At 53.6% G+C, this 14,527-nt stretch overlaps 1 protein-coding gene across 1 annotated transcript in view; it reads left to right on the forward strand.

Annotated features, from left to right (window-relative positions):
• LOC147090597 (zonadhesin-like) overlaps window positions 1-14,527 on the forward strand; it is a 202,780-nt gene that overhangs the window by 12,614 nt on the left and 175,639 nt on the right. The window contains exons 2-4 of the mRNA XM_085977363.1: window positions 9,188-9,231; window positions 10,964-11,125; window positions 14,219-14,481. Of these exons, the coding sequence (XP_085833489.1) occupies window positions 9,188-9,231; window positions 10,964-11,125; window positions 14,219-14,481 (469 nt within the window). The remainder of the gene's footprint in view (window positions 1-9,187; window positions 9,232-10,963; window positions 11,126-14,218; window positions 14,482-14,527) is intronic.

The following is a 14,527-nucleotide window of genomic DNA, read 5'->3' on the forward strand; positions in this document are numbered from 1 at the left end:
CCGATTTTGCTGCCTGTCTCAGCTGTAGAGCCCGCCGCTGGAGCTCCAGCCTGACGCCCAGGAAGGATTAGCGCAGTACCTGTCACCAGCTTGGCCAGCTGGTGAAACCACAGTTTCTCTTACTTCCTTGAGTCTTCTGGACGCTGGAGGAATCGATGTCCTGGAGGTGCTGCCGAATTGCAGGTAAGTCCGTTTCCACTTCGTCGCCACTGTAGTGTCCGTGTGTAGATAAAGACACTGAAGACAGGAGTTGGTTCATAGGTATTTACTAAGCAAGTCTTGGGGGGGGGGGGGGGGGGGGGGGGGGGGGGGGGTTTCTAAAGGATATACACAATACACAGGCTTATATAGCCCAAGTGGCAATTACCGGCATTACGCACACCTGGGGCTCTTAAAGGCACATACACCATAATTGCTCTTAAAGGCACATACACCACAAGGACATATAAACTAAAGGGTACAATCCTAAAGTGGGTGCACGAACAGAGAGACCTGGGGGTATATGTGCACAAATCGTTGACGGTGGCAGGGCAGGTTGAGAAAGCAATTTAAAAGGCTTACGGGATCCTGCCTTCATGAATAGAGGTATAGAGTACAATAGTGTGGAAGTTATGCTGAACCTTTATAAAACACTAGTTCGGCCCTAACTGGAGTATTGTGTCCAATTCTGGGCACCGCACTTTAGGAAGGATATGAAGGCCTTAGAGAGGGTGCAGAAAAGATTTACGAGAATGAATCCAGGAATGAGGGACTTCAGTTGCGTGGATAGACTGGAGAAGTTGGGGTTGTTCTCCTTGGAGTAGAGAAGATTGAGAGGAGATTTGATAGAGGTGTTCAAAATCATGAGGGGTCTGGACAGGGTCGATAGAGAGAAACTGTTCCTATTGGCGGAAGGGTCGAGAACCAGAGGACACAGATTTAAGAACCAAAGGCGACATAAGAAAAAACTTTCTTACTCAGCGAGTGTTTAGGATCTGGAATAAACTGCCCGAAAGGGTGGTGGAGGCAGACTCAATCATGGCTTTCAAAAGGGAGTTGAATAAGTACCTGAAGGAAAGAAATTTTCAGGGCTACGGGGAAAGGGCGGGGGAGTGGGACTAGTTGAAGCGCTCTTGCAGAGAGCCGGCACGGGCTCGACGGGCCGAATGGCCTCCTTCCGTGCTGTAACCATTCTATGAAAAGATTCCAGGGCACTATTTCAAAGAAGAGCAGGGGAGTGCCTGCTCGGTGTCCTGGGCCAATATTTGTCCCTCAATCAACATTACTAAACCAGATTGGGCTAGAAATTCAGTAGGCTTTGCGCCCAGTTTTCGCCCAAAGAGGGCTTTTGCGCCACTTGCTGAGCTTTCGCCGATATTCAGCGCTGCGGTAATGGCGGCGTTAGCCAGTAGCGCTGCGCCGCCACCGATGACGTCATCGGTGTGCGCAGTGCCCCGCTACCGCCCCGCTACCGGCCCGACCGCCATATTTAGTTGCGGCCGCCTCTTCCGCAGCGGCCGCAAACAGCGATCAGAAAACGGGGCCGTCCTGTAGCCTTAGTGGGGCACTTTAAGGTGGAGGTGCGGCCGGCTGCTTTTTCGGCGGCCGCCTGCCCGCACCTCCTTCCCCGGCCTCCTCCACCGCCCCCCCCCCCCCCCGCGGCATTGCCGGCTGCTTTCCGCGAACCCGGCAATTCTCCGTGGTGCCGGGCTCATTTGCCGGCACTATCCAGCGGCGATCTCCCCGTTGCAGGCACCTCCCCCTTAAGAGAAGGAGGAGGCCTGCAGTACCGCAGCCTGCCGCTCCGCAGCGGGTGGCGCAGCGGCGCCTAGAGCGCTGAAATTCAGTTTCAGCGCCCCAAGCGGGGGCGGGCACACCCTGGAATAGCGCCCGGTTCCGACTTGGGGCGCAAAAACTGAATATCTGACGGGCACAACTGGCTCCGCGCTCAGCGCTAACTTTTGGGCGCACACCAGCTGGCGGGCCCAAAGTGAATTTCTAGGCCATTATTTGGTCATTATCACACTGCTGTTTGCTGTGCTGCGTTTCCCACATTACAACAGTGATTACACCTCAAAAAGTGCTTCATTGGCTGTAAAGCGCTTTGGGACATCCGGTGGTCGTGAAAGGCGCTCGAGAAATGCAAGTCTTTCTTTTTCTTTCTCGTATTTGTCAAATCAGCCTGTTTGTCTTGGTCGTCGGATTCAATATAAGGCCTCAAAGTAGAACCATGAAGGAGAAAGAGAGGAGAGAAACGCACAATCGAAACTGGCCAGGAATTCGCAATTTTATCCTTAGCACCTTGAACATTGCTTGATTTAAGGCGGCCAAGAAGATGTTAGCTCACCTCAGTCTGTTAGAGCAGCGAAATGAAGAGGCTTAAAACTGACAATATAGTCTCCCCAATTAATTTTTTTTTAATTCATTAATGGGACGTGGGCGTTGCTGGCAAGGTCAGCATTTATTGCTCATCCCTAATAGCCCTTGAGAAGGTGGTGTTGAGACACCATTTCAGAGGGCAGTTAAGAGTCAACCGCATTGCTGCAGTCTGGAGTCACATATCGGCCAGACCGGGTAAGGACAGCAGATTTCCCTCCCGAAAGGACGTTAGTGAACCAGATGGGTTTTTACGACAATCCGGTAGTTTCATGATCACCATTACTAGTTTTTTTTTTTAATTCCAGATTAATTTAATTAACTGAATTTTAATTAACTGAATTTAAATTCCCCAGCTGCTGTGGTGGGATTTGAACTTATGTCTCAAGATTATTAGTTGAGGCCTCCGAGGATTACTAGTCTAGTAAGATAACCACTACACTACCGTACCCAAATCCTAGTATCACTCTGGTCAATCTGCGCTATACTCTCTTTCAAAACCAGTACAGGAAACTTTCCATTAACCGGCACCTAAATAACCGGAAATCTCGGTTAACCGGCAAAATTCAGGAGTAGGTTCAGGTAAGTTTTATTACTTGCCTTCCTCCATGTGTTGCTGTGCAAGGGTGTGGCTGCAGCTGTTGCTAAGCTACAGAGACGCTTGCAACTTGTGGCCATTTTTCTGAAGCTGTTGCTAAGCAACAGGGTTTGTTGCTTCTTTTACTATAGCGTTCGGTTATCCGGAATTTTTGATGAACCGGCACCACGTCAGTCCCGTCGGTGCCGGATAAAAAAAAGTTTCCTGTATATCCTTCCTGAGGTGTGGTGTCCAAAACTGATTGCTCCTATCTGCACTACTTACTGCGGCTCCTAACGTAGTGTCATCAGCAAACTTGGATATACGGCTCTCTGTTCCTTCAGTCAAGCCATTGATAAATATAGTGAAAAGTTGAGGCCCCAGTACAGGTCCCCGGGGGAAAACCACTAGTCACATCCCACCAATTAGAGTACATACACTTTATCCATGGATCAATGCTTGGGCCTCAGCTAGTTACAATCTACATCTATGATCTGGATGAGGGGAGCAAATGTAATATCTTCAAGTTTGCTGATGATGCAAAGCTGGGTGGGAATGTAAGTTGTGAGGAGGATGCAAGGAGGCTTCAAGGGGATATAGACAGGCTAAGTGAGTGGGCAAGAACATGGCAAATGGAGAAATGTGAAGTTATCCACTTTGGGAGGAAAAATAGAAAAACAGAGTAATTTTTTAAATGGTGAGAGATTGGGAAATGTTGGTGTTCAGAGGGACCTAGATGTCCTTGTACACGAATCACGGAAAGTTAACATGCAGGTACATCAAGCAATTAGGAAATCAAATGGTATGTTGGCCTTTATTACAAGAGGATTTGAGTATAAGAGTAAAGGGGCTAGATTTTCAGTATAGACAGTTTTGGGGCGCTAAGCTTAGCGCCCACCCGAAGTTAGCGCCCGCCCCAAAGTAGCGCCCCGTTGCCGGAAATTCAGTGGCTTCGCCCTAAGAGATTGGTGGAGCGCTAAAAGAGGCGTTCCACTCCTATCTTTAGGCGCTAAGCCGGCGGTCCAGAGGGATAGCGCCCAGGCGGGGCGCAGCGCGGGTGCGGTCATTTTTGGACTGACAGCAGACCCCGTGGCGCCGACCAGCTCTTAAAGGGGGAAGGGACGAATTGGTCTGCTGCCACGCCCTGCACACTGCAGCCTTGCAAAGAGGCCTCAACACTGCTGCTCAGCCCCAGGGAGTCATGGCAACGCCAGAGAAGGCCCGTCAGCGTGCCCTGCGCTTCTCAGAGGGTGATCTGGACATAATGGTCACAGCTCTGGAGGTGAGGCGCAAGATCTTGTTCCCAGAGAGTGGGAGGAATCCAACCCACCACGACTACACCAAAGCCTGGAAGCAGATCGCCCAGAGGGTGACGTTCACCGGCGATGCCCCCAGGACCCACAAACAATGTCGTAAAAAATACAACGATCTGACCAGGGTTGTGAAGGTGAGTAGCCTTTCCAGTCTCCTCCTCATTCTTGCATGTACACCTGACATGATGGGCAAAGGGAGCTGAAAGCCCTATTGGCCAGCCCTCAACCAGCAGCATTGGGACAGTCATGAGCATCACATGGCCATTCGGCACTCTACACTTTGTCCAAGCTATTCCACCATGGGAGGCAGTGCACACTACATCAGGGCTTCACTCTGTCCAAGCTATTCCACCATGGGAGGCAGTGCACACTACATCAGGGCTTCACTCTGTCCACGATATTCCACCATGGGAGGCAGTGCACACTACATCAGGGCTTCACTCTGTCCAAGCTATTCCACCATGGGAGGCAGTGCACACTACATCGGGGCTTCACTGCGCACTTACAGCCCGTCCTTTCTCTTGCAGGCTAAAGTAGCGTTTAATCGCCAGGCGCGTGCCAGGGGTGGCCGCGCCAAGCTGCAGAAGCTCACTCGGCTGGAGGAGCGCGTGTGTGTGCTCATGGGAGCCCGTGTGATTGTCCCCACAGCGTGCGGAGTATCCGACCCTCCACTGCCCGGCAATGGTAAGGACCTCGCCTTTTGGCCCTCTCGCGTCGCACTGGCCCATCCGAGCTACCTCCTTTGCCACTGTCCCACCAATGCGCTGAATGCCACCAGTCCTAACTCCCTCGCTGATGCCGTCTCCTCACTCTGAAGCTACTCTTGTGCATTCCTGCTTTCAGCTGGTGACGACCAGGACCCTGAAGCTGCCAGTGACAGCACCTCCGACCAGGAGGAGGAGGAGGAGCAAGCCGGACCTTCGGGGAAACAGTCACGTCCCGCAGGAGAGGAGGAAATGCTTGACACCTCCTCACTGGATGAGTGCCTGGAGGAACTGTCGCAGGGCAATGCAGCTTCTGGGACCAGTGGCGTCCAGCCACCCAGGAGCCGTGCGCGTGGCCCGCGGCCTTCCCCCCAAAGGGGGGAAGGGTCAGAGGGGAGTGCTGCTGATTGGCACACTCGCCGCCACCAACGCGGCAAGGGTCCCCTAGTTCGGCCCCCTCCTCCCCAGCGGGAGAGTCGCGACTCCAGTCCGGACACCTTCACCTCGGAGGAGGTGCGGAAGCTGGATAAGATGGCCGAGGATTCGGACCGGCGCCACACGGAGCTCATGAGCGTGGTGGGGCGCATGCCTGAGGCCATCGAGTCGCTGGCGACCAGTGTGCGCGAGTTCGGGGCAGCAACTGCCGCGAGTGGCCGCATGCTGACTGATGCCGTCAAGACCCTGGCGGCTGTGATGCGCGCGCACACCAGGACCACAGGGGCACTCACTGCTGCCACACGCGCTGTCTCAGGCAGGCATCGCCAGGGCAGCCGCCGCGCTGGACCATCCCAGCAAGCCGCCCCTCGGCTGATTGTTGCGGATCCTGCAGTGCGGGCCCGGCCGAGTGCCACCGCGCCACAGCACCAGCCAGCGCATCCCAGACGCCAGCTGGCCCACATTGCGCCATCCGTCGCCGCCATTCCCCCACTGGGGCGTCAAGGGCAAGCGGCTGCAGCTGATGGTGGCCAGGCTCAGGTGCGCCACTCAGCAGACGGCCCCTCGAGGCCCAAACGCCGTGTAGGCCGCCCCCCAGCGGCATCTGGCGGAAGGGCATCTGAGCCTCAGGCGCCTTCCCCCAGCCTCGCAGCAGCCACTGGGCAGAGCTTGCGAAGGAGCAGCAGGCCGGGCAGGGGAGGCAAAAGGCTGGGCAAGGTCTCGCCCTCGCGGGCCACTCAGTAGAGGGTGTGGGCAGCTTTCCTTTTATATGGCGGTGGCCATCTTTATTTTGCCCATGGTTGTGTTGTTGGAGGGCTTGTTTTTTGCGTTAGGCCGACGTTGAGGCCCGGTTTGAAGAAAGGTGGAGTGACTCCTCCCCAGTTTGTGGGAGTGAGTCGTTTGTTGGGCTTTTTGTGGGGCCCGTTTATTGTTTTTGGGGATTCATGTGGGAAGGGCTTTTCATTTTTGTGTAATAAAAAATTATCTTTATTCATGCAGTCTCCATGGTTGTTCTTCTTAGTGTTTGTTGGCTTCGCCGGCTGAGGGCTTGCGGAGCGGCTGCATTCATCTTCCCTCATGGCCCCTGGCCATTCCCTGACAGGGGGCTTAGAAGTACCGTGTAATAAGGTGGCGTCGTGCGGCCCTTGGCCCTGGTCGCTCCCTCCTGGGAACGTACTCCTGCTCCTCCTCCTCCTCCTCCTCATGCTCCTCCTGCTCCTCCTCCTGAGGTGCTGGTCCAACGTCAGGTGGCAGTGCCTGAGTCCTGCGGATAGCCAGGTTGTGTAGCATGCAGCAAACCACCACAAATTGGGAGACCCGGTCCGGCGAATACTGGAGAGCTCCTCCGGAGCGATCAAGGCAGCGGAACCGCTGCTTGAGGACCCCAATAGTTAGCTCGATGATGTTGCGGGTGGTTTGATGGCTCTCGTTGTAGGCCTCTTCAGCAGCGGTCCTGGGCGCGCGGAGCGGGGTCATGAGCCAGGTGCACAAAGGATAGCCTTTGTCCCCGAGTAGCCATCCTCTTGGGGGAGGCTGTGCCTGGAACATGTCATGCACAGTACTCTGCCGCAGGATAAAGGCATCGTGGCTGCTGCCTGGGAAGCTGGCATTGACTGCCATGATGCGCTGCTTGTGGTCACAGACCAGCTGCACATTCAGAGAATGGTTGCCCTTCCTGTTGCGATACTGCTCGCCATGCTCCAGAGGGGCCCGCAAAGCCACATGCGTACAGTCAATGGCGCCCTGCACCAAGGGGAATTCCCCGAGTCTGGAAAATCCCAATGCGCGCTGATGCTGGCTCTCCAGGGCCATGGGGAAGGAGATGAATTGGCTTCTCCTTCTGAACAGTGCTTCGGTCACCTGGCGGGTGCAGCGATGCGCGCCGTACTGGGAGATGTTTGCTATGTCCCCAGCAGCGTATTGGAAGGAGCCGGTGGCATAGAAGTTCAATGCCACCGTCACCTTCACTTCCACCGACAGAGACGTCCTGCACCTGAGCTTTGGCCGCAGATCTCGGCGAAGCAGGTGGCAGATCTCTGCAATCACCTCCTTTCGGAATCGGAGCCTTTTAACACATCACGCGGCACTCATGTTTAGGTAGGAGCGCTGCTGGCGGTATAGCCTGACTGGGTAAGGCCTACGTGGCCGACGCCTGTAGCCCCCTCTGCCTCTAGCCAGGGCTGCCCCTCTCACAATGCGTCTGCGAGCCCTACGGACATGGAGCTGCAGCTCCGCGTTGGCACCCCATGCAACCCCCATCAAATCCTGGCAAACACTCTAATTTCCAAAAGGCCACTTGCAGCGCTCTGGCCTGAGTCCAAAAATACCTGGCTCTTGCTGCTTGAAACAGTTAGCTATCCTCCTTGTTGTGTCTCCAGAAATGCGTTGCACAAGAGTGTTTTCTGAAAAAAGGCTGGCCTTTATACTGGAGAGTACGTCCCCTTTAATTTGCGCCCCCCGGGGCCCGCTAGTTGTGTTGCGTTCCTTTTTCCAAACGCTCCGGCCGCCAGCCGCACAATGGGGCGGTCCGACTGAAGTTTGGAATCGGGGCGCACAAAGGGCGTTGCACGAGGATGTGACGTCATTTTCTGCGCGCGCATCCGGGCGGGCGCTAAACTTTGCGCCGGCGCTAACGGGCAACTTAATTTGGGGCGGGGCGCAAACTGCGCTGCGCCCGGGCGCTACACGCATAGCGCCCGAAAATCACTTCTCTTAAGGCGCTAACTGCTGGCGCAAGCGACTGAAAATCTAGCCCAAGATGTCTTACTGCAATTATATAGGGCCCTGATGAGATGACACCTGGAGTATTGTGTACAGTTTTGGTCTCCTTATCTAAGGAAGGGTATACTTGCCATAGAAGGAGTGCAACAAAGGTTCCCCAGACTGGTCCCTGGGATGGGGGGATTGTCCCATGAGGAGAGATTGAGTAGACGAGGCCTATATTCTCTAGAGTTTAGAAGAATGAGAGGTGATCTCATTGAAACATACAAAATTCTTACAGGGCTTGACAGGGTAGATGCAGGGAGGATGTATCCCCTGGCTGGGGAGACTAGAACCAGGGGTCACAGTCTCAGAATAAGGAGTCGGCCATTTGGGACTGAGATGAGGAGAAATTTCTTCACTCAGAGGGTGGGGAATCTTTGGAATTCTCTACCCCAGAGGGCTGTGGAGGCTCAGTCGTTGAGTATATTCAAGACAGAGATCGATAGATTTTTGAATATTAAGGGAATCAAGGGATATGGGGATAGTGCAATTCTGGCCTCTTATGAATCCCCGATTTTAATCGCTCCACCATTGGCGGCTGCGCCTTCAGCTGCCTGGGTCCCAAAATCTGGAATTGTCTCCCTAAACCTCTCCACTTCTCTCTCTCCTCCTTTAAGGCAATCCTTAAAACCTACCTCTATAACCAAGCTTTTAGTCACCTGTCCTGATATCTCCATATGTGGCTCGGGGTCAAATTTTGGTTGATAATCGCTCCTGTGAAGCGCCTTGGGACGTTATACTACGCTAAAGGCGCTGTATAAATGCAAGTTGTTGTTGTATCATACCAGATACCTCTTTGAATGGATCCCAGTGTTTGTTTGCAGGTTTACCCATTAACGGTTCGCTTTGGGACGTCCTGAGGATGGGGGCGGCCGCCATATAAATGAAAGCTCTTCCTTATCCTCAGGCGCCCCTTGCAATTGGGGCGCTTCTCTTGATGTCGTTTTTGCGTGTGCCGGGGGGGGGGCGGCGCTGTTGTGGAGGAGGGTTTCACTCGAGCTGCAAGAATAATCTGACTTCTTCCTTCTGTTTTCACCCAGACCCTCGCAAGTCCTGGATTGCTATGCCGACGACCCCGTGAAAGGTACAGTCCATTATCACATCGGGCACGTCCCATCAGGACTGAACCACAGCGGCTTCTGGCCAGGCTAGCCGGTCAGGTAGCATCTGCGGTGGGGGGGGGAGCGGGGGGGGGAAACAAGGGGAGTCTTGGCCAACGGGATCAGGCCCGGCTGTGATGCCTCCATTGGTTGAATAGCCCACTTAGACTCCCTGCCCAAGACTAACCCGTGGAGAGTGGCCACTCCAGCAAGCTACCGGGGGGATGACGCCAGTTCCCAGCAAGGAGGGGAGGGAAAGTTAGCGGAAAAGCGGAAATTAAGCAAGCAATTCTGCTGCTCCGTCTCTCTGTGCTTCGCGCCCAGTCTGACCCTTTCCAACCTCTCGTCACAAAGCCTGGTCCATCACTTGCAATGAACCATACTGTCCTCAGTCTCTGGCACTGCGGATGTTGTCCTTCGGTCGACTCCACTCCCCCGATGGTAATTTTCGTACTCGTACTCAGGGATGACGGCTGGGGGGACCGAACCTCTTGTGTTGTGGCTCAGTGGGCCGCACTCTCGCTCTCTCTCTCTCTCTCTCGCCTCCGAGCCAGAAGGTCGTGGGTTCATAGTCCCGCTCCAGAGACCCGAGCGCAAAAAACTGGGCCGACGCTCCCGGTGCCAGTGCTGAGGGAGCGCCGCACTGTCGGAGGTACCGTCTTTCGGGCGAGACGTTAAACCGAGACCCCCCCCACCCCCCGTCCTCCCTCTCAGGTAAAAGGTCCCACGGCACGATTCGAAGAAGAGCAGGGGGGATCTCCACTCCCCCGCCACCAACCCCCACCCCGGTGTCCTGGGCTAACATTTATCCTTCAGCCAAGACCTAAAACTGTTGTTCTGATCATTTATGTCATTGCTTGCTGTGGAATCTTGCTGTGCACAAATTGGCTGCCACGTTCCCTACATTACAACAGCGACTACACTTCAAAGGTACACCACACCTGGAGTACTGGGCACAGTTATGGTCTCCTTATCTGAGGAAGGATATACTTGCCTTAGAGGCGGTGCAACGAAGGTTCACTAGATTGATTCCTGGGATGAGAGGGTTGTCCTATGAGGAGGGATTGTGTAGAATGGGCTGATACTCTCTGGAGTTTAGAAGAATGAGAGGTGATCTCATTGAAACATACAAGTTTCTGAGGGGGATTGACAGGGTAGATGCTGAGAGGTTGCTTCCCCCTGGCTGGGGAGCCTAGAACCTGGGGTCCCAGTCTCAAGATAAGAGGTTGGCAATTTAGGACTGAGGTGAGGAGAAATTTCTTCACTCGGAGGGTGGAGAATCTTTGGAATTCTCTGCCCCAGAGAGCTGTGAATGCTGAATCATTGAGTATATATATGAGATCGATAGATTTTTGGACTGTAGGGGAATCCAGGTATATGGAGATCGGGCGGGAAAGTGGAGTTGAGGTCGATAGTCAGCCATGATCTTATTCAATGGCGGAGCAGGCTCGAAGGGCCGTATGGCCTACTCCTGCTCTTATTTCTTATGTTCTTAAGACAACACTTCAAAGGTACTACATTGGTTGTGAAGCACTTTGGGACATCCTAGGGTCGTGAAAGGCGCTATAGAAATGCAAGTTCTAAGTTACGGTTCCCTCCCTGCTTACCAGAGTCGCAATGGCCCACTCTCCACCAACGCCATCAAGCCTGCTTGGCACGAACTGACCCGGCCCGCGTTACTTGTTTTTTTGTGTGACTGTTGTCTTCCGCCTGTAGTATACATCACGCGCTGTGACTTCAACGATGACGCGGAACCCTACTGCGACTGGGTCCAGCCAGCCGGCATCGATGGCGGAGACTGGAACAGGATCAAAGCGTCGGCGCTAACCAAGCCATCGACGGACCACCCTGCACCATGGGAGAACGCGAGCAAGACAGGTAGGGGCCTTTTTCTAAATTTGTTTTATGGGATGTGGGTGTCGCTGGCGAGGCCAGCATTTATTGCCCATCCCTAGTTGCCCTTGAGAAGGTGGTGGTGAGCCGCCTTCTTGAACCGCTGCATCCGTGTGGTGAAGGTGCTCCCAAAGTGCTGTTAGGGAGGGAATTCCAGGATTTTGACCCAGTGACGATGAAGGATCGGCCAATATACTTCTAAGTCAGGATGGTGTGTGACTTGGAGGGGAACTTGGAGGTGGTGGTGTTCCCATGAACCTGCTGCCCTTGTCCTTCTAGGTGGAAGAGGTCGCGGGTTTGGGAGGTGCTGCCGAAGAAGCCTTGGCGAGTTGCTGCAGTGCATCTTGTAGATGGTACACACTGCAGCCACGGTGCGTCGGTGGTGGAGGGAATGAATGTTTAAGGTGGTGGATGGGATGCGAATCAAACGGGCTGCTTTGTCCTGGATGGTGTCGAGCTTCTCGAGTGTTGTTGGAGCTGCACTCACCCAGGCAAGTGGAGAGTATTCCATCACACTCCTGACTTGTGCCTTGTAGATGGTGGAAAGGCTTTGGGGAGTCAGGAGGTGGTGGGGTGGGTGGTGTTGGGGGGCGTTTCTTGACTTCAGCGGACAATAACGGGAGGGGGAGTCAGTGTTACGGCCCCCTGGCTCTCCTCTGGCCTCATTTCAATTCGCCCGAGCCACCCGCGGTCGCCAAACGCGCGTTCCGCTGTCGGCAACTTTGAGCGGCGGGGAACGAGACGATTTGTGCATGGCGTTGGCCGGCAGGTAGGGCAGGTTGGGAGGGGGGTGAAAGTTTGAGAATGAGCCAACTTGAATACTCCTCCTGGCCATATAGTTGTACAGAGCCTTGGTTAGCCCCCCCCCCCCCCCATCAGGTATGGTAGCATATTGGTCATATCAATAGTCTAGTAATCCAGAAACCTGGACTAATGATCCAGAGACGTGAGTTCAAATCCCACCACGGCAGCTGGGGAATTTAAATTCAGTTAAATAAATCTGGAATAAAAAACTAGTATCAGTAATGGTGACTCATGAAACTACTGGATTGTCATAAAAACCCACATTGGAGGTTGGGTCAATTGAGTACAAAGGTAGAGAAGATATGCTGAACCTTTATAAAGCGCCGGTTAGGCCACAACTGGAGTATTGCGTCCAGTTCTGGTCACCACACTTTAGGAAGGATGTGAAGGCCCTTGAGAGGGTGCAGAGGAGATTTACCAGAATGGTTCCGGAGATGGGGGATCTGAGCTACAAGGACAGGTTGGAGAAGCTGGATTTGTTTTCATTAGAGCAAAGGAGGTTGAGGGGTGATTTGATCGAGGTGTAGAAGATTATGACGGGTTTGGATAGGCTAGACGGGGAAAGGCTGTTCCCACTAGTTGATGGTACAAGGACTAGGGGGCACAGATTGAAGGTTTTGGGCAAGAGATACAGGGTGGAATGTGAGGGAAGAACCTTTTTACGCAGTGAGTGGCGAGGACCTGGAATCCGCTGCCGACGGAAGTGGTGGAAGCGGAGACACTCAATATTTTCAAGGGGAGACTGGATAGGCACTTGAGGGAAATAAACTTGCAGGGCTACGGGGATAGAGCGGGGGAATGGGACTGACTGGATTGCTCTACAGAGAGCCGGCACGGACTCGATGGGCCGAATGGCCTCCTTCTGTGCCATTATGACTCTAAGGGGGCGATTTGCCAGCCCTGGGGAGGCGGGTTTGGAGGTGGGACTGCCGGGAAAATGGCAGAATTTGGGGGCGGGTGCCCAACCCGCCCCCAACCCGCCTCCATGCCATCTTGCCAGGAGGCGGGTAGCCGTCCCGCGCCGGGTCCCGTCTCCTTCGAGGCGGGAAGGGATAACATCCACTTAACTGCCTGTTAACAGGTAGTTAACAGGCAGAAAATAGGATTATCCCCATTTTGCCCACTCAAGTGCGGACTTCCCGAAGGCTCCAAAACCCGCCAGGGTCACCGAGTCGGAGGGGTCCAAAAGTGCGCTGTGGAGGTGAGTGATGGGTGCAAGTGTGGCGAGGTGAGTATCTGAGGTAAGTGCAAAGTGTTAGAAAAAGTGTACTTACCTTTGTTTCTTCCTGCAGGCTTCAGTCGGTGGGTATGCGGAGAGTCTCGCACCTCCGCGGTAGAGAGGACAGATGGCCGTTGCATTCTCCAACGCAGCAAGCATTTAATTTCTACAAAAGAAAGAGGTTTGATGAGGTCTTGAATTCAAAAACTCATCATACTACAGAGAATGTCAATGTTTGACACCTTCACAGAGCTGTCAAACGATGACAATTCATCTGTCAAAAACTTTTGACAGATGAAACGTCATAAGCTGAAGTTCTCTGCAACCGGCTTTCCCTTAATTGGTCTGCTGAGCCCGCTGGGGTCAATCAAGGTCAATCAAGGGAAAATAGCGTGGGTTGGCCAGAAGTTGATGGAGGCGGGACTGAAACCCGAAAAGCGGGAGTCCCGCCTCCAAAAGCACCCCATTGGCAAAATCCAGACCTAGGACTCCATAAGTGTGGTCTAACCAAGGTTCTTTAAGTTTAAAATAACAACAGAGGACGCTGGAAAAACTCAGCGGGCCAGGCAACATCCGTGGAGAGAGAAATAGAGTCAACGTTTCGGGCCGAAACCCTTCGTCAGAACTGAGAAAAAAAGGCAGGAAATGAAACAAAAGGCAGTTTGGGGGCTGGGAAATGGGGGAGGGGATGAAAGAAGAGACATTAAGAGATATTCAAGGCGAGACGAGATGGTAATAGGACAGGTAAAGAAACAAACAATGGCTCCAGATGAAGTGTGAAATGCACTGGCAGAGTGAGAGACAGTTGCCATGTGGGAGAGAGGAAAAAAGGAAAAGGCACAAACCAAAAGTGTGGATAAAAAATATAAAAATATAATAGGGGCCGAGGTTATGATCTGAAGTTGTTGAACTCGATATTGAGTCCGGAAGGCTGTAAAGTGCTTAATCGGAAGAACTTCCCTGCTCTTCAATTCTATTCCTCTAGAAATGAACCCCAGGCTTTAATTTCAATGACTGGCTGAATAAGATGTCTTATTATCTTGTCTCTCAAACAGGCTATTACATCCACCAGGAGGCCAGCAACCTCGTTGGCCAGCAGTTTATCCGTTTGGAAAGCCCGCCTCTGAACATCAGCGAGGACGTGTGCGTCGAGTTCTCATATTACATGTACGGATGGGTTGGTGACCTGGCGACGCTCAGAGTTCTGGTCGGGAACGGTTCGGGTGAGGCGCTGCTGTGGATCCGGATCTCGGCGCAGAGTCACGCCTGGCTGTCGGGGGCGGTCACCGTCCCGGTGCAGACGGCCAGCAACACTCGGGTGAGGAGCCGCTTAATTACCGAGGGTCTTCCCGCCTCTTCCCATC

This window comes from Somniosus microcephalus, unplaced genomic scaffold, assembly GCF_052327205.1.
Source record: "Somniosus microcephalus isolate GS21.2 unplaced genomic scaffold, FLI_Smic_1.0 unresolved_chr4, whole genome shotgun sequence".
In the NCBI taxonomy this organism is placed as follows: domain Eukaryota; kingdom Metazoa; phylum Chordata; class Chondrichthyes; order Squaliformes; family Somniosidae; genus Somniosus; species Somniosus microcephalus.